Source organism: Pituophis catenifer, unplaced genomic scaffold (genome assembly GCF_029215685.1).
Source record: "Pituophis catenifer annectens isolate HBS135680 unplaced genomic scaffold, rPitCat1.0.hap2 SCAF_6, whole genome shotgun sequence".
Classification (NCBI taxonomy): domain Eukaryota; kingdom Metazoa; phylum Chordata; class Lepidosauria; order Squamata; family Colubridae; genus Pituophis; species Pituophis catenifer.
In genome coordinates this window covers 9,681,684-9,708,481 of record NW_027256886.1, presented here as the reverse complement: position 1 = coordinate 9,708,481, position 26,798 = coordinate 9,681,684, and the positions used below count along the sequence as shown (strand labels likewise).

The window sequence follows — 26,798 nt, the reverse complement described above, 5'->3', positions numbered from 1 at the left end:
TTTTATGTATTATGCTTAGGTTGGACCGAAGTCGGCGTAGTTCTAAGTTGTCTAAGCCCAAAATTTGAAGCCTGGGGGCATAAGGCAGTGGTTCTCAACCTGTGGGTCGTGATCCCTTTGGGGGTCAAACGACCCTTTCACAGGGGTTGCCTAAGACCATCGGAAAACACATATTTTCAATGGTTTTAGGAATAATTTTATGGTTGGGGGCCACCACAACATGAGGAACTGTATTAAAGGGTCACGGCATTAGGAAGGTTGAGAACCACTGGCATAAGGTATTCTAGAGGTAGAGGAATGGAGGACACTTCATCACTGGAGGCTTTCAAGAAGAGACTGGACTGCCATCTGTCAGAAATGGTGAAGGCAGGGTCTCCTGCTTGGGCGGGGAGGTGGACTAGAAATCAGGGGTGGGCAAATGCGGCTCTTTTACAACCTGTGGACTTCAACTCCCAGAATTCCTGAGACAGCAACCTTGCTGTCTCAGGAATTCTGGGAGTTGAAGTCCACAGGTTGTAAAAGAGCCACGTTTGCCCACCCGTGGACTAGATGACCTACAAGGTCCCTTCCCAGGCCTTGTTTTAGTCTGTTAACCTCACGCCCGAGGAGACCTGGCGAAAAGAGAGGGAAGGCAGCGCGCCTGCGTATTGGCGCGCGCCCTCCTTTCCCAGAGGAGGCGGGGAAGGGGCGGGCGGCAGGGGCGGGGTCAGCCGTCCCTCGCGCTCGCCAGGTTCCACGCGCGCTCCCCGCAGGGTCTCTCCCGTGTTCCGGCGGCGCGTGAGGGCGACGCTTGCGGCCTTCTCTTTGAGGTGAGTCTAGCCGCGCCTCTCTCTCTCTCTCTTCTCTCTCTTCTCTCTCTCCTTTCCCGCTCGTGTGCGCTGAGGAGCAACCGCCTCAAGGCCGGGCCGGCGGATTTCCCGTTCCCAGGAGGCTTGGAACGCCGACTCATCTTGCGGAGAGCCCAACCGCTTTCCCGGGGGAGGGTCTTTGTGGGGAGTGGGAAGGGGGGTGGGAAAGCCATGCCTCATCGGGCTCGGCAGAAAGAAGGCGGCGAACCCTGTGCGATCGGGATCGTGGCGATTGTGTCTCCCAAGGTTAAACGGCAACCCGCGCGAACCGTTGCGCCGCCGGGGGAACAACCCCGCGTTGTTTAATGGGAAGCCTCTTCTTCTTCTTCTTCTTCTTCCCGCCCGCTCGCCAGGCATTGGGTGGCCTCGGATTCCCATCGTCAAGAGTCCCGTTCCCATTCCCCATAAAGGGAATCTCGGGCCCGAAATAACTAACTTTGCAATCCGAGCAGAAACCAGACCGGTTTTTTGGGGTGGGGGGCGGGGGAGTGGGGGTCTGAGTTGATGGAGGGGGCTGGATTTGCAGGAGATTTTTTTTTTTTTTTTTAAAAAGGGAGGTTTAAATAATTCATCCTTCCTATAAGAATATGGTGTATGTCTGATCTTCTTTGCATCATCATCTCCTCTGCAAACGGTTGGGATATATCTCTTAATCGTTTCTGCCAATTGTTATTATTTTTTATGATAATTTACGCTTGCTTAAAAAGGGGGGGGCTTTTTTAAAAAAAATTAAAATTAAAATGAGAGGGGTTTAACTACGTTCCCTTCTTGCGCTTTTCTCAATAGGACCCTCTGATCATAAATAATCCAACAATATAGAGACCCTAATTTGTGTGTAGATTATACAGGTAATCCTGGCTTTACAACCACAAACGAACCCAAAATTTCTGTGGCTAAGCAAGACAGTTGTTAAATTTTTGCCCCGTTTTACGACCTTTCTTGCCACAGCTGTTAAGTGATTAACTGTAGTTGTTAAGATATTAACACAGTTAAGAGAATTGTGTATGAATGGTGTATGATTTTCTTTTGCATCATCTCCTCTGCAAGGGTTGGGATATATCTCTTGTCGTTTCTGCTGATTATTATTATTTTTTATGATAACTTAATCTTGCTAATAAAAGGGTTTTTTAAAATAAATAAATAAATTGCGAGGGGTTTAACTGCTTTCCCTTCTTGCGCTTCTTCCAATTCGAAAACGCTCCTGAATGGTGTATGATTTTCTTTGCATCATATCCTCTGTAAGGGTTGGGACCTATATACTTTCCTTTACTTTTACTTAGCCCTTGGGCCATATCAAAGTGCAGAATTCCAGACACAAGTTATTATGCTAAAATCTGATAAAAACAGTTTAAAATGGAAATGGATAAAACACAATTTAAAATGAAATTGGAATAAAACACGATTTAAAATGGAATTGGAATAAAATACAGATTAAAATGATAGCTTTGATTAGCCTATAGGCCGTATCACAGCACAAGGTGCAAACACATATCGCCAATAAAATCTTATACAAACAATTTAAAATAAGAGTAGGGTAAAATACAATAGTTAAAGGATAAGATACAATATAATTTAATACATATATACCATTTCAGCCAATTCTTTTTTTAATGATAACTTAAGCTTGCAAAAAAAGGGGGCTTTTTTAAAAAAAAATTAAATTAAAATAGGAGGGGTTTAATTGCGTTTCCCTTCTTGCACTTCTCCCAATTAGGAAAATTCCCCTGAAAGGAGATTTCTGCGGATTGTTAGTAGATCCCTAAGATTTCTCTTGTCTTTGAAATAAGTCTGCAAAAATGGGTGCCCCTTCCACTGCCTTTCCTCTCTGTCTTGGGTAAATATGGTATACCTCACCAGAGGAAGATGATGGTAGCACCTTGGTGTTGTAAAAATGCGTGGTGCCAGTTCAAACTTTCCCCTTTCAAAGAAACCATCTTTGTAACACATCAAATCTTTTTAAATGGGAAACAAGTAAAGCATAGAATGGCAGACCAGGACATTTCATTCTTCCTTGTTCTAAAGGTTTTATTTGAAGAAATATTTGAAATCTGTTCTCCACTTAGAACACCACCTTCCTCCCCAGATTCTGCATGGCTATTTTTTTCTGCGGTCCATAAATTAGTTAAAGACAGTGATTATATGTGAATATCAGTGAAACTTAGTTTTATTGCAGGGTGGGAAGAGTATTGTTTTAATATGATGTATAAACCAAGTCCCCCTTTCATTAGCTTATGATTCATTGTAATATGGGAATCCAGAAAAATGTAACCAGTTTAAGCACATTGTGTGAATCCAATCAGCGTATATATCTGATATAAGTGTATTGATAGGGAAGATTGATTCCTTCCTCTGTTCTAAAATAACTCAATTCTTCTCTTCTACCTGAGAATTTTTGAAAGAAAAGGTTGGATTTTGGATCAAAGCACACAATCTTTATTTATAGCTATTTATTTAATTTAAAATATTTATATGACTGCCCATTTTGCAGTACAGCACCCACAACCTACAATGGATAAAATCAAAAACAATAAAATACCAAGAAATATATCATGAAAAACCAAGCACCCAATCCATCATGTACATCACATTCATCTACGGTATGTCATGGGTGCCTAAACTTTCACCTTGCCTAGGCCACATTGAGTAAAGAGGAATTTTCTTGGGACACATATAAAATATATAATATAGTTAATGTATATAACTATACAATATAATATTCGAAGTTTACAAGATTGTGGGGCCACATTCCTAGCTGTCCAGGGCCACATGCAGCCCATGGGCCATGGATTGGAAATGTCTGAGCTATGGAATCCCAGAGGTAGGTATGTATGTATGTAATGTATGTATTTGGGGATGAAAGCTTGCTAGTTCTCAAGGGGGAAGGGGGTTCCACAGCAGGTCTGCTATGGAAAAGGCATGCTTCCTGGGTCCCACTAGATCAGTAGTTCTGAACCTTCCTAATGCCGCGACCCTTTAATACAGTTCCTCATGTTGTGGTGGCCCCCAACCATAAAATTATTCCTAAGACCATTGAAAATATGTGTTTTCCGATGGTCTTAGGCGACCCCTGTGAAAGGGTCGTTTGACCCCCAAAGGGATCGCGACCCACAGGTTGAGAACCACTGCACTAGATGAAAACAAACCAAAATTCAATCCACCTCTTCGAAGAACATTTATTGTTATGTTTATTTCTTCATGTTTTATGTAAGGGTTAGCTCGTCTGCACCACTTTTATACAGTATTCCTGCATCATTTACAGATCAGATGGTACACACACACACACACTTCTGTTGGCATAAAAGGAAAAGAAATTGAGGTTTCACTCGATATGACTTGGGTATTTTTAAATGTAGGTTTCCTGTCTGACTTCCAGCTGATCCAAATAGCCTGATATATAATCCAACCCACCACCCAAATTAGTGAAATTTGACAGACCAGGGTGATCCCTGAGATCTTGCTGTGAGGGGAATTGCCTTTGGCAAATACAGAAATTTTTGAACTCGGCCGAAGGTTATTCATTTGGAAGCAGAGATGCATACTTGAGTGTGGTATGTCTGTGCTCTCTTCCTGTGCAAGAGTTCTTTCTGTTTTTGAGGAGATCAGCATCCAAGGTCTAAAAACTTGAGCAGTGCAGTTAAGAAGATAAATTGGAAACTTTGCAGGCAATATCTGAAAGTGAGAAAAGCATGAGCAGCCATGCTTCTTCCCATTCCCAAGTGCTTTTTCTCATCCTAATATTTACCATTGATATAGTCAAGATAATCTCGACCCATTGTATCATTGTTTCAAAGATATTTCTTTGCCTAAACAGAGAACCAAAATACCCCCTGGGTGGGCAAAAATGCAGTGGTAGTGCAGGGAACTTCCTGCCAGGTTCCCAGTTGACTTACGTTAAAGAAAGCTGGCAGGGAGAATTGAAAATGCCAATCACATGACTGCAGATGGACTTGGCAGTCCTGGCTACCACCTTGCCAAATTTCAATTCCAGAGGAGTCCTGGGTCCTGGATTTTGGATGCATTCTTTAAAAGTTAGCCCATTTGAGGTTCGCAATTCAAAAACTGTTCCCCTATAGTGCATCTTTTGGCTCAATTGAAGGTTACAAATGACGAAACAGACATGAGAAATTTAGCAGTATATAGTTTTTAGAATGGCCAGGTTTCCCCCCCACCCCCCATATCTTGAAAACACATGTCTAAATAGCTTGATGGCATTATGACTACAGCTTCTTTGAACCCCAGCTACATCATAGAATGTAGTTCAAAGGTTCACGAGGGAGCCAATCCCTTCTTAGCCTATTTAACACCTCTGCTAGTTTCATTGTACACAGATCTTCATTACACCAATAAAAGGTTTGCCACCTAGTGACTTGGTGGCAGGCTTAGATAGAAGATAGAAACCTCAAGGACTTTCGTCATTGACCATTCTCATAGCTCTTATGGGGGGCTTAACGGGCTTAACCAAGCATAATTTTCCCTTTGAAAAACATCTGCCTGCGCATAGATTACCCTTGATCTTTTTGAAGATTGCCTTGTATCCTGCACAGTTCAGGGTATTGTTTTTAGTGAATTTCCTTCAAGACATTTCAGTGCCTTGGGAACACTTCTATTTTGTGAATCAGGAAACCCTTTAAGATTTCTTAAGATAAATTCAGCTTCTTAGGAAATACATTATGCTGACACACATAACAGATATATTTGTAAATTTCAACCTTGAATTTAGTGATAGATAACTCTTTTACTTTATGTTTATGTTGGAGGGACGTGTTGTCCAATTACAAAATAACTGCCATAATAGCATGCCAATCACAAATCAAAAAGCCAAATTAGTTTGAATGCGCAGATCTGTGAACACCACGTTGAGTTTGGGAAAATTAGTTCTTAGATGAGAAGAACTGATTAAATGATATTGATATATAAGGCTATAGTTTGATAAATTTTTAGAATAATCCCTTAGATTTGCAATGGGAAATGTTTTTCTTTTTGTATCTGGCATTCCCAAATTACCTCTTTATTTATGGGATATGTTTCCTGCCCTATTTTATTGCTTTATTGTCCCTCTTTTTAGTTTCTAAAGGAAAACAGGACAGAAAGTAGCCTGAGGTCCATTACTTGTAGTAACATAGATCCAATACCTATGAAAATGTACACTTACTGTACATAATGTGTTTTTATGCATTAGTCTCTACCATCTTTCTGAGATGTATAAATATGCGTGGATGGGATTTCTCTCAATATTCTTTGGAGGGAGTCCACTAGAACATATTGTTTAATAAGAGCGGCCCCCAACCTTTTGGGCACCAGAGACCAGTTCTGTGGAGAGAGGTTTTTCTGTGGACCAAAGGGGGCATGGTTTTGCATGGTGCCTGCGGATGGGGCTTCTCTTGTTTGCACGGCCCCATTTCTGGCATGCTGCAGATCAGTGTCAGTCCACAGACTGGGGGTTGGGGATCCTTGGCTTAATAAACACTACTGTAAGCCTTTATTTATTTTGAGATTTGTGTTTGATTCCACATGGGGGCTCTTTATGAAGTCTTTGTCCATATCTACAAATTATATACAATTTCCAGACTGAAAATTAAAATGGGATTGTTTGTCTGGTCAGCATCAGACAATCAAGCAGAAAACAATACCCTAAATCAAGGAGCTACCAAGGAGAAAATCACACCCACCAACAAGACTGGCAAAGCAAGCTATTATAATACAGGGAACAAATCCCACACTCACTAGCACTGATGATGATACCTAGTTGGTAATGAAATGTCTTCAAGCAAACAACCAAGCTCAGAGAGCATCAAGGATTCCACAGTTCAACCCTGAACTACAAATATTCTTTTCTATTAAAAGAATTATTTGTCCATGTTTATACAAATATTGCAGTTGCATAATATGCATAATTATGCATAATATGCATAATGAGTTGCATAATATGCATAATGGGAGTTAAATAACATCCCTATTTTTGACAGTTTGTAGTTCTCAATCCTTTGATGTTATTTCTTTTTTTAATAATCAGAAATTTTATTTAGTGGACTTCTCCCAAGATGGCGGGAAGTGGGTGACTTTTTTTTCTCTCACTGATGAACAGCTGATTTTGCTGCCAAAGTTGGTTATTTGGTGGCTCGCCTCCCTGTTTTTTGGAAAGGGAGACTAAGAAAGACCCAACATGACCTTCACCATATATCTACAGAGAAGAGGGGATCTTGAAGACTGCAATTCTTGGTGAGGAGCAATCAGAAGGTTGGGTCTCTTAGCATCTTTTCTCTTAGCTGTTCGTTTTGCTTAACTATACCTGGGTTTTAATTGCACATTTTGAAGCTTTACTACCTTTTGATTTACAACTAGTTGACTGCTGACCTATTTTATAATCCTTTGCTGGATTTCTGCAACTTTTTTTCCTGTTCTTTCACTGTTTACTATTAAATTCCAAACCATTTTCATTTTAGCTATGAGGAGATCTGCCATGAAAGTATATTTTCTGGCAGTGAAAGTCATCCTATACATTTTACATTTATACAGGATTATATTACAAGTTTTGCTCTTTCTAGCTCTTTAATAAGAAGGCATTGATATTTGTTTTCCAACTTTTGATGGGAAAATTCCCCTTTAGTCATTTTTGATTCTGGGGAAAAAAACCTTATCAACTTTCATTTGTGGATGCTGGTTTACAACTTATCTGTTTCTCATGTCCTTGGAAAGAACAGTGTGTTCCTCAAATGTCTCTAAAAGGCGAGATAATTTTCTGGGAAGCATTTGAAAAAAGAATGCTCTCCAGCAGTTTTATTTGAAAATATAAGCAAAAAATTTGCTGGATCAACAATGGCTGTGAACCATAGTCAAAACCATATCCAAAAGCAGGAAATAACAATGGTATCATCTTTCAAAATGACTCTGGTTGAGGCATAGAGGATTTGATTTACAACTTGATGAATTGGAATCTGATCTGTTGCTGTCAAATGTGAAGAAGAAAGCACTTGGTTTGAAAAATATAGATATGCCAGAAGAGATTGGAAGGAATATGAATGTAAGAAATTCTGAGATAACGGAATTGATGAGCAATGGACTGGACTTCCTTGGCGAGCAGAATGTGTTTTTAAGGAGAATTTTTCAAACATGGCTGTTGCAGAGATATTTACAACAAAGACTTAGGACCTATGGAAATGAGAAGTAGTTATTGGGAAAGTTCCCAATTGAAAACCTAAGGAAAGGTTTCATTATTAAGAGCCAAATGAGGGTACAGTATTTGATCCTGGACAGATTAGCAATAATGACTGGTCAGTTAGGTTGCAAAGAGATGTAGAAATTTATAAATTTTGGACCTGTTTTGCAAGGGGGGAGCTATTGCAATAGATTTGTCAGTGCTCAACTAGGGTGGATAACATGTGTCTTTTTTTTTTTTTTTGTCCTTTTCACTTCATTTTTAAAAAATGTTCTTGTCTAGTTTTGTTTTTTGTTTTTGTTGATTTTTTTCTTCCTCTTTTAGATTTTTTATTTTGAATTTTAATTTTTTGAATAAAAACGTTTTTTTAAAAAAAATTCTATTTAGCAACTTGAACGCTCTTTCATATTTTTATTTTGCAGATTTGGAGATGCAAATGGTTTAATTTAAAATCTAACCTGAAAGAAATCATATTACAAAGGATTCATTATAGTTAGAGGGAAATGCTCGGACAGATTTTCTTTCTGATCATTTCATTCTGCCCACAATATTATTCTTGAACATCAAAGAGGAGGGGAAAAATGAGTTATTCAAAAACCAGTGAAAGCCAAAAGTTGTATAATTCTTAAGAGAAGATGCTTACGTTTTGGTAAACCCACATAGAAGTTCACAAAAACTACAATGAATACATTCCTTCCAATTTCAAGAAAAGGCTGACCTTTTATTCCCATTGGCCCCTAAACTACAGAGCTTAACTTTACATCACAATGAAAGCTTTGTTGTTCAGTCCTCCGAACAGGGAGTTGCATTGGTGATAATGACAAATTTCAGCTAACTGTCAAAAGCTTGTCAATAATCTAAAGCCTCTTGAAAAAGGAGTTTCTTCAACAATAGAGAACCAAGACAGAGATCTACTGTTTATTCCTGCTGGGTTTTAAATTCCACTTGTAGATAAAATACCATCACAAGTGTACTTCCATTCAGTTTGGGAAATTTTTAGCATAGTGTTCTCTTTCATTTAACATTAGGGGCATTACATGTTTTTTTTTAAAAAAAAAAATTACTGAGAAATAACTTCATAATCCTTTTTCACTCACATCTCTTAAATAGTGCCTCTCGCTAGTTTACCTGAGAAGAATGGATCCTTTTGTTTCTGATCATGCTTTTTTTCCAGGTGCATGCTTTAGGCCAGTGATGGCTAACCTTTTTGCCGTCGCGTGCCAAAACCGGGGGGAGCATGGGAGGTCCCAGGTGCCTGTGCCCACATCCATAATTCAATGCGCCCCGCCCTCCCACGCATGCACACGTGACCCCCCCCCACAAATTTCCCCTGCTTTTGGCACGTGGTGGCACGGTGGGCCCAGTAGGCCCGTTTTTTCCCTCTCCCCCGGCTCCAGAGGCTTTTTTGCCTGGGGAGGGCAAAATCAGCCTTCCCCATCCCCCAAGAGGCCTTCCAGAGGCTGGAAACAGCCAGTTTCTCGACTTCCGGTGGGACCGGAAGGCCTGAAAATCAGTTGGCTGGTGCGCGCATGCACGCTGGAGCTGAGCTAGAGCAACACTTGTGTGCCGACCAATATGGCTCCATGTGCCACCTGTGGCACCGGTGCCATAGGTTCGCCATCACAGCTTTAGGCTGTAGTTTTCTAAGCCACATATGCAGCCTCAAGCCACATTTAAACAGGTTATCTGTCATTTTGTTTAGAGAGCTCCAGGAATCAGTGTCCTATATAAATGACTTTGAATGTCTGAACCTTCTCAGCAGGTTTACTGAATTTATCAGATTTGCCCTGGAAGGGTCCAGCTTTTGTTTAAAAGTGATATCAAATCAAGAACAATTTATTTTATACACAACACTAAAATAAATTGCCTGGTGAGAATTGAAAACTGTCTAGCTGGGTTCTGCCTTATCAGGATCACACTCTCATGAATTACGCATTGAAACTGACAGAAAAGAATCACTCTGTCATATCTTTTTCATCATACTTTTGGACTTATCTAAATAGAGAGAAAGGCTATTTTGTTATGAAATCTTTAACGGATATTTTAATTAGCAAGAACATTTCTGACCTGAGGCTCCTGTGGCTGTGTGGTAACATTAAATTGAAATGCATTTGTGAACTTCTTTTATTTGAGAAATTATTGAATGGCATTTCTAATGCCTCAGGCCTTTGGGCATCTACATTTAATAACACACAATTCATATCCTTAAAAAAACCCTCTATAAATCATTTATTAAATAATACGGCCAATCTAAAGTGATACTATCTTCCATCAGTGAAATAATTATACAGTGGCTGCTCTGACAGACAAGAAAGCAAAGTACAGAGAACATTCTTGTATCTAAATTGGAATATTAATAAAACTTAAAGATATGTTTGAGTATCTGTTTTGGCAACAAGGGGTTGCCAGAAAAAGTGTGATCAAAGCTCCATTTGCTCTTTAGTCCTCAAATTATGACTACAATGGAGCCTGCCCATCACTGTTGTAAGATGGGTCTGTCGCATGACCAACTTGATTCTTACTACTTTTTTTTGTGGCTGTTATTCAGTGAACAACCATTGAGCCACTGTCATTAAATGAACGCAGATTGGGAAGGGGAAGTGATTGTGGGGAGCACGGGGGGGGGGGGAAATAGGCAGGATGAATGTTGCAGTGCCTCTGCGGTCATACGTAAGGGTGAACGACTGCCGTGGTGCTGCAACATTTGTAATTTCAGGACTATGTCATAAATACTTGCGGGGTTAATGCATAACTTCGAATGGTCACTAAGTGAACTGTCATAGCTCGAGGATTACTTGTGTTTAAATACAAGACTTCCAGGGCATTCCAGAGCTAGATTGGGAAACTTCTGAAATTCATCCAAAAGGAAGCAGTGGCAAATTACTCCATATCATTGCCAAGAAAACCAGGAGTACGCTCAATTCTAGGTAATTTGTGTTATTATTGTCGCTGCTGCTGTTAAATAATTGGTAGCCTAGATTTATTAAGACATTCTCTTAAAAAAACATCCAGGGATCGGTTGGCACTGCCACCTCCAACCGGCTTCCCAGTCGGTTGAATTGCAGCTGCAAAATTCTCAGCAGAACTGTATTTTTGGTGCCCCAAATTAAGGACAATTGTACTTGGGAGATCTGGGCTGTATTCTAACTGAACCTGCCTGAAGGTGCACTTTGTGAGTGTTTTAGCAGATAGACTGATTGTGTTGGTTAATGGAGTGGGTTTCTCATTTGAGGATTCCATCTATGCTTCTCTTTACTTTTTATAACTGTAAATTGACCAGTAGTGCATTAACTGAAATGTTTGACTTTGATTGCTGCCTGCAGTTATTTCAGACTAAAGCAAAATGAATGAGCATCCAAAGAAAAGGAAAAGGAAGACTCTGCATCCTTCACGCTACTCAGGTAAATCAAATGTAGCTATATTTACCCATTTCAGTTACCGTAAATTGCATTTCCTTCCGAATGTGTCTATTAAACTTTCCAAAAGCTAGATTTTTGAGATAAGATTGGTTAACTAAAAACCGAATTCTTAAAATTCTGTGTAGACTGTCTATAATTTATTGTTACGTTGTATAAGTACAGGACAGAGTAACTGGTTGCAGTAGAAATGTTGATGTCTGTATCCTAGAATGTAAAGGTTGATCATCTAGCCCAATCTCTAAATTTAACCCAGTTCCTATAACTTTATTTGTAAGTTGCTATCCCTATGGTTTATGTTCTTTATTATACACTGAGATTTGGAAAAAGGAAAAAAATAAAGCACACAACCACATATAGTCTAACATATTTCCACACAACACCAATTCTCCCATCATTTAAAAAAATTGTAAAACATACTTTGGCAAACAGAGCCTTTCAGTCCTGATATAATTCTTTATGGAGAGGATAGTGATGCCCTCTGGGTCCTGTCTTATTTTTTTAAAAAAGCAATTACCTGTGAGTACTTTGGAATGACCTCAGAGAACAGCTACCTTTCTTTGCTTAAATGAAGATGAGAGCAGCCATAGATTATTACCCCCCAAAAGAAAATGAATCAAAGGACAAGCCACTGTGTAATAAAGGGCCATCAGAGTTAGAGACTAGCAGAAGAATTGGTAAAGAAATAGCAGTGGTTTTCTGACACAGGAGGAAACCAAGAGACTGAATTTGGGATGAGAACCTGGCAAAGAAGAGGAAAATGCAAGGAATCTGAGACTTCTGGGTAGGACTGACAGGTGCTAAGAGATTAGTTAAAGAGAGGCACGAAAGAGAAAACAGGAAAGTCTCTATATGCTCTGGGTAGAGACAGACAGATAGCACTGAATAATTTTTGCAATTAAGAAAGGCAGGAGGAGGTAAGAAAGAAAATCAAGATTGGCCCATCTTGATTACCTTGGGTATAAGGAGAGGAAACTTTCAGGCTTTCAAGTTTTTGTTCTGATAGGCTATATCATCTACTATCAGAAAAATTGAATTTTAGATCTGGCGTTAGATCTGCATGAGAAATAGAACTGTGGATTCAAAAATACAATTTTATCTACAGAAGTACAAATCCCATTTTTGTTTTGTATTTAGCTTCAATACTAAATATTGTTATTATCTGTTTCTTCCAGAAATATAATAATACCTGGTAGAGGGAATCAAGAGAAGAGAAAGAATTCTTCTCTCACATCTGTAACTGGCCACTTACTGGTTTTATGTTAGTTGAAGTTTATTAGAATCATAGACCACTGTCCAATTTTTGTGCATTTATATATTCCTTTCTTGGTCTGCAGTTCTGTAACACTTAACTGGGAATAAATGCCACTTATTTTTAAAGAAACCTATTAAGAATTGCACTATATTCTCTATAACATCAAATAATTTAGCCACAAGAAAATTGATACAGATGTCAAGAAATATATTCTATCAGATATTTTAAGCTCATGCTTTTGTCTTTTTTTCTGTCTTAGATTCTTCAGGAATTCCAAAATACATAGATAATAGTGGCATATTTTCTGACCATTGTTACAGTGTCTGTTCCATGAAACAGCTAGACACAAAAGTTCCTGATAACCGAGGTAAAGATTTGCATTTTGCAAATTCATTCGCAGGTATATTTTTGAGTAGGTTGCCTGTATCCTTGTACGTATTCTGAAAGATTTTAATAGTATTCTACACAATATCCTATTTTATGGACTATGTTCAAGGAACCAACCAAAAATTTTATGAAAAGATAGTTATAAATGCTATCAGAATGTGTTAAAAATTGTAAGACTGCAGAAGTAGATGGTGTAACTGGATGAAAAAGAATGCTTTTGATATGTCTATTCTGTTTAATATTTGTGTGCATTTGTGCTTGACAATTATTTTGTACCAAGGAAAAGATAAAAAGGGAATGCAAAATTTACAAGAACATTAGTTTGTTATATGCCTAGGATTGTTCACCCAAATTTTTATCAAAAGGTTACAAGAGATGTTGATATGCAGAATTGTGGTTGGTGTACTGTGGCTTTATGTTGAATAGAATCTGCAGAAGAGATTTTTATATATGCAAGTGAAAAAGAAAAGTTTACTGCATGTTTGACGTTTAAAATTTATGATAAAATGAAAAGGCATGAAATGTAGAGTGATTTATGAAAATATGTTAAATGACTTTTAAACACACACACATAAAAAATGGAATTAAAACTTGGAGTTAGTTAAGGGTACCTGTGCCATCATGATGTGTCATGTTTGCACAAGGCAACAGCTGGCAAATCCATTTTTATAGACAACTACCTATTACTGATATAGGTGACTTCAGAAACATTTGGCAGGATTACTATTATTTTTGAAAGAACTTCTGCCTCCAAGTAGATACGATTTCAAATAATCAGTTCAGATTGGTATGTTAAAATATGCATTGGACATTTAAATATTTAAGGGAACAGTAATGTTTTAAAACATTTGGTCATGTTATATCATCACATACCACACGACATAATAAACATGGACAAGGAGTATTTTAAACAACACATACAAGTTTATGAGAAGCAGGCATAATTTCGTAGACTTTCTCAATGTCTGTAGTTATTCTATCCGTACAGAGAAATAATTTTAGCTTTTTAAAAATTTTACTACAGTGTACTCAGGTAGGAGAAATCCATATTATTTGTTAAGAGTCTTGTAACAAGGTATGAAACAAGCTCTGAATTGCATGTTGTAAAGCTACTGAAAAAGTATGAACTGAATTAGGAGGCTAACACTGGAATACCCTGAGTTGTATGCTGAGTGTGTGCCTACATAAATTTATTAAATTAAATAGAATAATTTTTTTTCTCCACAGGTCGATTTCATAACACGACGCCTAGTATAGATACTGATGAGGATGGCAGCCAGGTGTATGCTGGGACATCTCAGTGGAGTGGGATCCAATCTAATGTTCCGGGGACACATTTGATGGACCCTAAGAAAAAAGGTAAGGGAAAGGCAATTGTGTCGGTTCCTATTTACTCTCCCTATTCTTAATAGTGCCAAAATGAGAAGGGGGGAGAAAATAGATGTCAAGTAATAAAGCCCCTTTCCGAATAGTAAACATTTTGGAGCCTAAGAGCCTATGCATTGTAGTCATTAGAACAAAGGTAGATCATCTCATACCCTCCAGATGTTTGGGAGTGTAAATCAGAATCCTTTGCTACTGGTCTTGTTCCCATAGCATGTGGGAGTTGTATACAAGAATGTATAGAATATAAGCAAGCAATCTTCAGCTTCTTAACAAAAGAGTGGAATAACAATATACGCCTCTTTAAGATTTATCCAGCTGCAGTTCAGATGAGTTCAGCAGAACTGACAAAATAAATATGCAAAGAATTGCAGTGGTAGTGTTCCAACAAAAATAATGATATTGCAAGTTTGCTTTTATTTTCTATCATAGCATTCAGAATCCCTCACTATTTATTCTTAGGGAGATCGGGCAGTTTTTTCTTTTTCTCAGGAAAAGAATTAAAATCTGTTCCCTGGTGGTGGTGATTGTTTTGATGAAAAAAAATACTCAGTAAATTGAAATATAAAAATATAATAGAGTCCATTCTTTGTAAGTTTGGTCTTGACTCCTTTTGCAGATAAAAACAACAGTAACGGAGTTTTTAAAGATTCGTGCGAGTCCCCCGTCTTCAGTGACAGTTTAACAGAAGAGGAGAAACCTTTGGACATTCAAACTGTAGAGATCTCCACTACTGAAATCCAGGCTGTAGAGGTTCACGACATTGAAACTCAGACCGTTTCCCCTGAGAAGCTTGAAGCAGAAGAGGCAGAGGAAATCCCGGTTGGAAGTTGCAAGGGGCTTGACAAAAATCCTCCTCCTTCGAACGTCGCCATTCCCCCCAAATGGCCCCTGCTTCGGGCAAACAGCAGCGGTTTGTACAAGTGTGAACGGTGCACGTTTAACAGCAAATATTTCTCTGACCTGAAGCAGCACGTGGTTCTCAAGCATAAAACCTGCCCTGAGGGAAACATCTGTCGCGTGTGCAAGGAAACCTTCTCTTCCAAAAAGGTGCTCATTGAACACTTGAAACTCCATGAGGAGGACCCCTACGTTTGCAAATACTGCGACTACAAAACCGTGATGATTGAAAACCTGAGCCAGCATATAGCAGACACGCATTTCAGTGACCATCTTTACTGGTGTGAGCAGTGTGACGTTCAGTTCTCTTCCAGTAGCGAGTTATACCTCCATTTCCAGGAGCACAGCTGCGATGAGCTCTACCTGTGCCAGTTCTGCGAGCACGAGACGAGCGACCCCGAGGACTTGCACAGCCATGTGGTGAACGAGCACGCAGGCCGGCTGATAGAGCTGAGCGACAGCTACAACAGCAGGCTGCCCCAGGGCCATTACAGCCTGGTCAACAAAATCAGCTTTGACAAGTGCAAGAACTTCTTTGTGTGTCAAGTGTGCGGCTTCCGCAGCAGGCTTCACACCAATGTCAATCGCCACGTGGCGATAGAGCACACCAAAATATTCCCTCATGTTTGCGATGACTGTGGGAAAGGCTTCTCAGGCATGTTGGAATATTGCAAACACTTAAACAGTCACCTGATGGAAGGCATTTATTTGTGTCAATATTGCGAATATTCGACCGGACAGATTGGAGACCTCAGAAGTCACTTGGACTTCAGGCATTCGGCTGAACTGCCTCACAAGTGCACTGAGTGTTTGATGAGGTTTGGTAACGAAAGAGGCCTTCTGTGTCATCTTCAGATACACGAAACTGCTTGATTGTGGTTGTGTGAATGTTCTCATCTGTCCCAGAATAATAAGCATTTCAGAGTTCCCATCAGCATAAAAAGCAACTGAGCCTCAGGATGGCGCAATTTCATCAAACTTTTAATGCATAATAGATAACATGTACAGTTGTCTGGAAGCATAGCATTAAATTCTATGACAGAAATAAACATAACCATCCAGCCAAATGTGTATTATTTGTGTTCATATTGCTACTTAAAAAGCAAAACAGAACTTATTTAGATAGGTGCCCTCACCCTTGACATAAGTTTGTCATCTGAGCTTACTTCATGCATATGATGAACTTTCTACCTCACAGATTTCCTAGTATTTGCTTTTATTTATAGAAGCAACGGACTTTGAATGTCATTCTCATACACAAAGCCGATTACATATATTCTCTTAAATCTGTCCATTAACAGGTGTTTTTTTTATTTACAAGTATTTCAGTATAATGATAGTATTGGAAATCCCAATTTTGGCTAAAGAGCAAAATAAAAAGAGAATGAACAAATAAATAATATAGCTAATGAGTTTTCAATACTCTTCCAAATATCTTTCATATTATTTTTACTTTTGTGATTCATTACTCAGTTTCTGCAAGAATCCTCGATTTAAATACAAGTATATTTCTTTCATTATTGTTTTATATCTACAATATCATTTTTCCATTTATTTTATTAAAGATAAATATCCCATATTCCGTATGAATCAGCCCTGAGGCAAGAGAACCAATTAGCCTAAAATATTATCAGCAGCATAATACCGTATTTTACAGTACTAGACATACCTGTTCAGAAGTAGGTTCTTTTGAGTTAAACGGGGCATATGCCCCAGAAAAGACATTGTACTCCTATCCAGTATTTTAATTTTCAAGCCTAATGTAAAGCAATTTTGTTTTAAGAATGAAATGTTGCTATGTTTCGTTGCAGGCCACTAATGCTAGTTATGGAGTGAATCATTTCTAACAAGTTGTTTATGTTGAGCTATTTTAGCAGTTCTGTTAATAGAATACTGTGCCCCAAAAGTTACTTCATTTTAATGAAAGGAACATGTTACAGCACCTAACAATTGCCATGAATGAATAAAACTTTATTACAGTCATCGACCAGCAATAGACATACAATAAATTAAAAATAATACTGACATTAATCATGAATAATAACATCCCTGTTATGAAAATACATAATCTCAAACCGTTAGGGTCACTTCCTAATTTACATGAGTGGAGAGCCGATATGTATGTGAGTAAATGTATTTTTCCAATAATTGTTATAGATATCGCCAAAAAATTGGTACCAGTTGACATTTATAATTCTGTAACCAGTTTTTTTTCTTGTGGACATTGCAGCAACACAGAATTTTGCCACTGCCCGCGTAGTAGCCGAATTTGAGTCTTGGAGGAGAAAGCCTACATAAAAGTCCTCTGTCCTCCCTGGCATTCTGTCCCTATTGTGGAGAGGCAATCTATTTAGTTCTTGGAACTCCATGTCCTTCATTCTATCAATTACCACTTGCTTTGCTTTGTCAAAGCGGAGGGACATTAAGAATACCGATGACAGCCCATAAGAGCCCAGCTTGTGATCTATCGCCTGTTTCCAGGGGGAGAACAATTGCCATGAGTACGTATTGTAACTCTGGAGAGTTAATTCTCTTGTTCTTCAATAGTTAAATGTGATTTTATTCAGTCAAAAGCCCCCTACCTGCCCAATTTCTATAATGTTCACTTAAAAATTTTTAGGTTTCAACATGTACATTTGGATTTGGATCAGTCACCATGGCTGAAATAAGGCTATACAGGTAGTCCTTGACAGTTATAACAGTTCATTTAGTAACTGTTCAAAGTTACAACTACTGAAAAAGGGGACTTCGAACGTTTTTCAGTTACGACCCTTGAACTATCCCATGATCAAAATTCAGAAGCTTGGTAACTGGTTCATATTTAGACCATTACTGTGTCCCACGGTCATGTAATCACTTTTTGCAACTCTTTGACAAGCAAAGTCAATGGGGAAGCCAGATTCACTTAATAACCAGGTTACTAACTTATCAACTGCAGTGATTCACTTAACAATGATGGCAAGGAATGTCATAGAATGGCAAAACTCACAACTTAACAAATGTTTCACTTAACAACATAATTTTTGGCCTCAATTGTCATAAGTTGATGATTTACCTGTACATTATGTAGCAGAGTTACTTGTCACAGACGCATAACAGAAGTCCGTCATCCCCCTTGCCTAAAGATAGCTGTTCCCCTATATCAGGGGTCAGCAACCCGTGGCTCTGGAGCCACATGTGGCTCTTTCATCCCTCTGCTGCTGCTCCCTGTTGCTGGTTGGCTCCACAATTGATAGGGCTTTCAGTTCAGGTAGAGGAAAAAGTACGCTGCACTAGGAGGAGGCTCTATGGTGGGGGAACCGGACTTCCGGTTGGCTCCACAATTGAATGGGGGGCTTCTGGTTAGGACCTTTGTGGCTCTTTGAGTGTTTAAGGTTGCCGACCCCTGCCCTTTATGAAAATCCAACCAGAACTGAATGCTCTTGAATGAAGAGAGGTCCCACTTTTGGACAAAGCTAAGTCCAAAAATGCTAGAGAATTCTGGAAAGTTTAGCACTTGGTCAAATCAGCCATCAACAGGCACATAGAACTAAACAACATATATATATACAAAATCAAACATACAAGTTCACAAGTGATAATACTGCTTTATACCGCACTTGTGAGGCCGTAGATGGAATACTGGTCAAATCAAAAAAGATGCTGAAATTCCAGAAAGTATAGAAAAGAACCACGATGTTAAAGGATCTGGAGGTTAAATCCTATGATGAACGGTTGAGAGAGCTAGATGTGTCTGTAGCTTATGGAAGAGAAGTATTGGGGAGGGACAGGATACCGGTAGCTGTCTTCCAGTACTTAACGGGATGTCACGAAGAGGGGACTGACTTACTCTCCAAATAACCAGAGAGCAGGACAAGAAGTAATGGGTGGGTGCTTGTTAGAGATCTAACTTAGAAGGAGAAATTTTCTGACAGAACAATTAATGGAATAATGGAGTTTAAAAAAAAAAAAGACTGGACAACCATTTGACTAGGATAGCATGTCTCATACCTTGAGCAAGGGGATTTTTGAGCTAGAAGATTTTTGAGATCTCTTCCATCCCTATTATTTTATGTTCTATTCCATTCAAAAAAGAAACTTCTTCAAAGAAAAACCAGAAAGCCTCTTGAAAAAGCCTCTTTGGGACAACCATGACCTGGATGACATGGTTGAGAATCTCCATAGACATTCAAAAGAGACAATCCAAAAGCTAAAAGACCACAATACTTCCAAGCCAAGCAATTAAAACCCAGATAAACAATGAGCAATATCCCAATCAAGGAATTACCAACTCGGTAAACAATGTAGCCTAATCTAGGAATTGAAGGTGACCACATATCATAGTTTAGAAGTGGTTGGTTTTATAGAGAAGTCTTCGTTATTCCTAGAAAACATGGAAAATTAGCCTCCCTAGAAAACATACCTGGTCTGGTAGGGAGGAAATGCAGCTTAGCTCCCTGCGGGGATTTTGCAATCTTTATCTTTTGTGACCTCAGATAGAGGGGTGTGTGTGAAGAAATCTCTTAATGAAATTAAATAAAAGTTCCCCTCTCACATACGTGCTAGTTGTTCTCAACTCTAGGGGGCGGTGCTCATCTCCATTTCAAAGCTGAAGAGCCAGCGCTATCTAAAGATGTCTCCGTGGTCATGTGACTGGCATGACTAAATGCCAAAGGCGCATGGAACGCTGTTACCTTCCCACCAAAGGTGGTCCCTATTTTTCTACTTGCATTTTTTACATGCTTTTGAACTGCTAGGTTGGCAGAAGCTGGGACAAGTAACGGGAGCTCACCCCATTACGCGGCACTAGGGATTCGAACCGCTGAGCTGCCTATCTTTCGATTGACAAGCTCAGCGTCTTAGCCACTGAGCCAGTGTGTCCCTAATGAAATTAGGAACTTCTAATATCTTGAGATTCCCTCCCTCAGTTTTATTTAGATTGTTGATATTTGCCAATTTCCCTATCTAAAGATAGGCTTTATCAGTTTCAGCCTTGGAGGCTTGGGAGCTCTTTTGTCCTATTGTCTGGAATTCATTCAGGAGGTCAGGGTTACCTGTAGCCTCTAGACACCTCCAGACCCTGAGGTCATTAGCAGATCCATAAGCCACTCTTCTAACCAGCAAATAACATCTGCTATTTCTGAGCTTTCCCTACAGATTTTAAATATTGAGGAAGAGCTCTTGAAACCTCATTTAAGAAATGCACAAACTAAATATTAGAGGATCAAGGGTGTGCTAATTTATAGGAAGCCTAAAGCTACATATAAAAAGCCAGTAACATTAATACTTAGGCAGAAAACACCAAGAGAGAAAATGGCAGGCAAGATAAAACTGCACGAAGGAGCAAAGCAACACTAAAAAACAACCCCAATATAACACTTTGGAGTCTTATTTTCTTTGTCCAAATTATCTTACTGATTCTATATTCCAAAGGATTTGGAATAAAAGTCTACTATCTCAGACCCATTCAGGAAATAAGCTGTTTTGGTCTTTGATGCTGCTTTCAGTCGGAGGGAGGGAGGGAGGGAGAGGGAGAGGGAGGAATAGTTGTACGTTAGACTACTACACACTTTATAGCAGGGGTCTCCAATCTTGGCAACTTGAAGCCTGGTGGACTTCAACTCCCAGAAGTCCCAGCTTTGCTGGCTGGGGAATTCTGGGAATTGAAGTCCGTCAGGCTTCAAGTTGCCATGTTTGGAGAGCCCTGCTTTATAGCCAATGTTTCTCAATCTCTGCACGTTGGGCTGGCTGAGGAATTCTGGGAGGTGAAGTCCATCCATCTTCTAGCTGCCCAAGTTGGAAACCACCTTACAGATGCCAAGTTGCAGAAATGGCTAAATTGACTTGTTTGATTAAAGAAGTATAATTACTTGTTTAAAAAACTGAAAGCCCTTTAGGGACATTTTGCTGAAAATGGACAAAAAAATGAACTGGTGATTCCGGGATTTATTGATTAAAAGTTTGTCTATTGGGAAAAAGAAAATCGTGATTACAATAGTGGAAGACAGAGGTGGCAGTTGCTATGTTTGTAACTGCCAGAAAGATTGGAAATCACTTCTTTATTTCTTTTTTTTTTATTTCCTTTTTCTTATCCTTCACTTTTTCTTTGATCTTTTTATATTTTCTTTCTTTTCCTGCTTTTTCTTTTACTGGTATGTTTCTATAGTTTTTAAAAAATCTGGGTAAAATCTTCTTTTGAATAAAAGTTTTCTTCAAAAGAGAGAGAAAGACAACACTGCCTTACACAAATCCTTAATTGTACTCAACTACCACTCCAATATCTATCTCCGTAGACAGACAGGTTGGAGAAAACTGTCCTTTGCCCCGCATAAATCAGCAGTCATACAGCAACCTGAAATACATGGCAGTTCTATTGACCCCGACCTCTTAAAATAAACCTATCCTATCTGGCTGCAAAAATCCGGACGGCCACGAAACGGTACCCTAAAAGAAACCTTAAAAACTCTGTTTACTGCCACCTGGTAAAGAGTCCGGATTTTTACCTCCGGATTTTGAAGGAGCAGAGAAAAGGGGGAGGAATGAAGAGAGAGAGAGAGAGGTTGGATCCCTACTACACTTCAGGCTGTCGTACGAAGGAGCCGAAGGAGACCACGAGATAGAACACCGAAGCGTCCTGCGCATGCTCCGAAGGAAAAAAAAAAAAAACCGAGGCCCGGCGCGTAAGAACCGGGAGTATAAAGATGAGGCAAAGCACAGCCGGCGTGGGAGAGGAGGCGGAAGTGGCCGCCGCTTCCTCGTGATTGGGCGAGAGCGGGAGGCGGAGCAAAGCCGCTGAGGTTCTGAGGCGGGGTGGGGGGGCGCGAGCCCCGCGCGTCTTGCCAAGATCCTCGCGCATCCTGCCAGGTAAGGGGGGGGGAAAGCCTCTAGCCATTTAATTAGCCCTCTCTTAATTAGTGAGGCGGGGGGGGGTAATTGGTGGACCCCAGCGTGCGGGGTGGGGGCTTCGCGTCCATCCCAAGGGCGTTTTGGCAGCCTTCCTTCCTCCCCACCTCGTGCTTCTCCCCCCAAGATGCGTTGGACTACAGTGCCCAGCGGACTGGGCGTCCGGGACTTGTAGTCCCAAGTCCCTGGAGCGGGCTAGGTGGGTATCAGGCCGAACTTTTCCTTGGGGTGGGGTCTTTCCTGGTTGCCCACGTTTCCTGGGCAGCCCCAACCCTGAAATTCTGGGGCATTTGCAGTCACTTACATATTTCTTTTTTTTAATCTGATCAGGTTGGGGGTGGGGAGAAACAGAGAGGGAGTTTAGGGGCAGCTGTTTATGGGGGGGGGTCGTTTAGGAAAGAAAGGAGGCAACGGATTTTTTGTGGGGAGGGGTTCAGTCTGAAAAAGTTTCTGTCGGGTCCCTTGTTTTTTTTTTTGTTTTTTTTTGCAGACCTTTCATTGCTGGATTTAGGGAGCATCTTCAATGCATTGAAAAGTTTTCTTTTCTGGTCATTCTGAAGTTTGCAACTCTTGAGAAAAGGGGGGGTCCGTTTTTGGCCAAGGCTAATCCCCCTTAAAGCTTTTAACCAAAGGGTCTTTTTTTGCAAAAAGCTGGCTCTGGACAAACCCCCCACCCCCACCTTTGGCTTGAAACTTGGCTTTGGGACGATCTTATTATTTATTTATTATATTTTATTATTCATATTTTTATGCTGCCCACTCTCCGAGGACTCTGGGCGGCTTACACCAAAGACAGTATACTAAATAGCATATTGCCCCTAACAATCTGGGTCTTCATTTTACCCACCTCGGAAGGATGGAAGGCTGAGTCAACCTTGAGCCAGTGAGATTTGATCCGCTGATCTGCTGAACTAGCAGTCAGCTGAGTTGGAAGGGACCTTATAGATTATCTAGTCCAACCCCCTCCCCCGCCAGCTCAAGCAGGAGACCCTACACCATTTCTGACAAATGGCAGTCCAGTCTTGAAGGTCTCAATTGATGACGCTTCCACAACTTCCGAAGGCAACTTCTGTTCCATAGGTCTTGCCTTGGGGAGAGGAAGGAGCCTGGTGAGCTGATGGCCAGAAAAACCAGAAACCGTCTTGCTTTGAGGAGCAACAGATGGAAACTTTTGGGTGGGAGAGAAAGACCAGGCCAGATCAGTTAAAAAAAATTGCAGACCAAAGATTGTGTTTTTACGTGTTTTGAACTTTCAGAGGGAGATTTCAAGACTTTGCTAGCTCCTCATCCTTATTTTCAGCTACTTGCTGCAATTGAAAGATTGGGTGGACCAAACTCTTCAGTTCATTGTCTCCTTAATGCTCATTGACCCCCAAACATTTATTATAAGACAATAATTTAATAAATATTACTTTCATGGTACTATTACTACTACTACTACTACTACTAATAATAATAATAATAATAATAATAATAATAATAATAATAATAATAATAATAAATAGTCCCCTGAGGTCAATATTGGCCACTTTGGAATACCCAGCATAGACATTAGATCTATACAAAAATATAGCTATAAGAGAAATAGATATGAGCTTCCTAGCAACCTTCTGTAAAGTAATATGCTCTGTATGTGTGCATAAGTTACCTTTTGTGGTCAAAGTCCAGCTGGGAGTAGTTTTCTTGATCATTTGACTGGATTCCATATGGATTTAATTTTGGTTTGTGCTTTGCACATAGCACACTTGTGTTAGGAATTAATGTATGAGACATGGCCTCTGCTGCCTAAACCCCCCTCAGCTCTGATAAATATTTTAAGCTGTTCACTGCTATTGCATGCTCCTTTGTTTCTGTTTAGGCTGTATGGAAATGAAAGTTTCGTTTCCTCAAATGAGACATCTTAATTTGGGCAGCATCAATAGCATTTGTGCAATATTTTGTTAATTTGATACTAATCTATTTGCAAATAACACGGGTTGGTTAGCCACCGTTGCAACACAATCCATTTCCGGGAAAAACAGATGCCATGCACAGCATTAAATTGGCAGTGCTAGTAGGCAGGGCGCATACACTCTTAGTATCTAGGTCAGTGTGGCACTGGGAAAATAAGACTCTAAAGCTTTTTAGCCCTGCTGTATTTTCCCGGTTTCATCCTGGACTGAAAAAGCTAGTCAGTTTCAAACCTCCATTTGACAGTTTTCAGCAATAAGGTGTTTTTAAAAGAGGGTTCCAAACATCAGCTATTTTGCATTTCGTCCACCCCACAAACATTGACAATATATGCAGAAGGAAAACTCCATTGTTAAGTTGAAAAAAAATAGCTGTTGCGTTATGAAACAAAAAAGATAAACATGAGTAATAAGGGCTTGGTTTTCTAACCATATATCTGTTTTGAATTAAAAGATGAATCTAGGTTGGATGAAGTGAATGTCTGTGGTTTTTATACTGACACTTAATATATTTTACAGTTATGAATTAATTTATGCATTTCTCCCCCCCCCTTCCCATCTTCTCTCCGAGGTATGACAATTATCCAAAACAAAATACATGCACAAAATGCCCCAAAATAGATTTTTAGTCTGAGGGAATTTTATGAAGAGATTACATAGCAAAATAGATTAACATTGTGTGTATGTATAGATAGATAGATATGTGTATATGGATATTTGTGTGTATGTATGTGTATATGTGTGCGTGTGTGTACGTACATACACACACACATATATATGTTGTTCTTGTTTCCATTTACTTTTTATTACATGGAAAGCCACAACGAAAAGCATGGTTCTACTCTCTATGAGCAGATATATTCCTGAATTTTGACATTTCGAAATTAGGGAGCAAACATTTCCCACAATTAAGGAAAACACACCAATAGAGTTTACCAATATGGTGGCAGTTTCAACTGTCCCCTGACTTGTCATATTTGCTGTGACTGTGGGCTGGAAGAAGCATATTGGATAATTCGTGGGTCTAAATAGAATTCTGTCTCCCTTTAGACAGGTAGTTAACCAGCCATGTTCTTTCCAGGTCATCATGGAGTTAAAACTCTGTTTATGACCATGGAAGACATTTTCTGGGTGGGATTTATTTATTTAATGTCTGGCCTTTATTATTTATATAAATAACTCCAGTTGGTGGATATACCTAATGTTCCTTCTTCCTCCTATTTTCACAACAACAACAAACCTGTGAGGTCGGTTGGACTGAGCGGGAATGACTGACCCAAAGTCACCCAGCCGGTTTTTAATGCTGAAGGCAGAACTAGAACTCTCAGTCTCCTGGTTTCCAGCTGAATACCTGATTGTTAACTTCAATATCATTTCAGTTCCATCATGGCGGACCTTAATACCTCTCCACTCAAACACTTTGTGTTGGCCAAGAAGACAATTACTGCCATTTTTGAAGAACTACTGAATTTTGTTACCGAAGGAGCAAACTTTGTTGAAGGTTGGTGTTTTAAGCCAAATAGGGCAAGGAATGCATATTTTGGGGAGAGTAAGGGAGGCAGCTGCACTGGCCCATGTATGGGAAGATAGGAAGCAGCTGCATGAACCTCACAAAAGCTTTAATGATTCAAAGAGAAGTGTTTCACACTTGGGAATATTCATGAGTTGCCCCTTTGGAAGGCGTTTCTTTCATCGCTCTTTTAACGGTGGTTAAAATTCACAAATGTTTTATTGTACACAGTGCCACAAGGTGAATATCAGATTCCTTACATTTTGGTCAGCCAATAAATTGCTGGCAGGTTTTCTGTTTCTTATAATAACTATAAAGAAAGAAACAGCCAAAAATTATATTGGTGCCTCATCACACTTTATTACACCGGAAAAAGGTCTCTCAATATGGTAAGCTAATTGTACCTTCCTAATGTTGGTGCTTTGATCTTTGTCCACCTATTATCTCCTGAATCATTGCTTGAGTTGTTCTAATTGGCCTGAGAATGACTATCTCAGCTTCATTTGATTGGTTAACTGCTCTAATGTCACAGAAGTATTAAAAAGGTTTAGTTTATGAAACTGAGTGGCAGTGATTGGCTTTGAGAATGGATTCATATTCTGTGGCTCCTAAACAGCATTTGATATCTATAGTGCTTCTCGGAGAACATTGATTTTAATGACACAAATCAAATTTTAGAAGCTTCTTAAAAGTTGACAGACAATATATGCTGCTTATCAAATATATTGGGAATAATTAGAGGTGTCCAAAATAATTCAAAACATCTGGCTAACTACAACAAAGCATAATATTTCATTGATTAACTGTTAGGCCATATCAGAATACTAAATATCAAATATAAAACAATAAGGGTATTTGTTAGAAAACGGCATAAGAGACATAAGTGAAGGAAAATGCAAATCATGTTTCTGTGTCATCTCTACATTTTACCTAAATTCACATGCAGTTCTCAACTGAATTGTTTTGTTCCAATAAAAGGCCATACTACTGTGTTTCCCCGAAAATAAGACCCTGTCTTATATTTTTTTGAACCCCAAAATAAGCGGACTTATTTTCAGGGAGGTATTATTATTTTGGGGTGCATGGAGCAAGATGGGGCTCCTCTTGCCGTC

The 26,798-nt window shown here is 39.5% G+C and overlaps 2 protein-coding genes across 2 annotated transcripts in view; both read left to right on the top strand.

Moving 5' to 3' along the window:
- Positions 1-719: 719 nt before the first annotated feature.
- Positions 720-16,420, top strand: ZNF639 (zinc finger protein 639). Its single transcript, XM_070945450.1, has 5 exons — positions 720-809; positions 11,328-11,405; positions 12,935-13,042; positions 14,290-14,421; positions 15,065-16,420. Exons 2-5 carry the CDS (start codon positions 11,348-11,350, stop codon positions 16,216-16,218), a joined length of 1,452 nt encoding a protein of 483 aa, XP_070801551.1. The 5' UTR covers positions 720-809; positions 11,328-11,347; the 3' UTR covers positions 16,219-16,420.
- Positions 16,421-22,103: 5,683 nt separating this feature from the next.
- The window catches only part of MFN1 (mitofusin 1), a 39,758-nt gene continuing 35,063 nt past the window's right edge, over positions 22,104-26,798 (top strand). The window contains exons 1-2 of the mRNA XM_070945320.1: positions 22,104-22,188; positions 25,556-25,677. Coding sequence (XP_070801421.1) covers positions 25,563-25,677 — 115 coding nt within the window. The 5' untranslated portion in view covers positions 22,104-22,188; positions 25,556-25,562. The remainder of the gene's footprint in view (positions 22,189-25,555; positions 25,678-26,798) is intronic.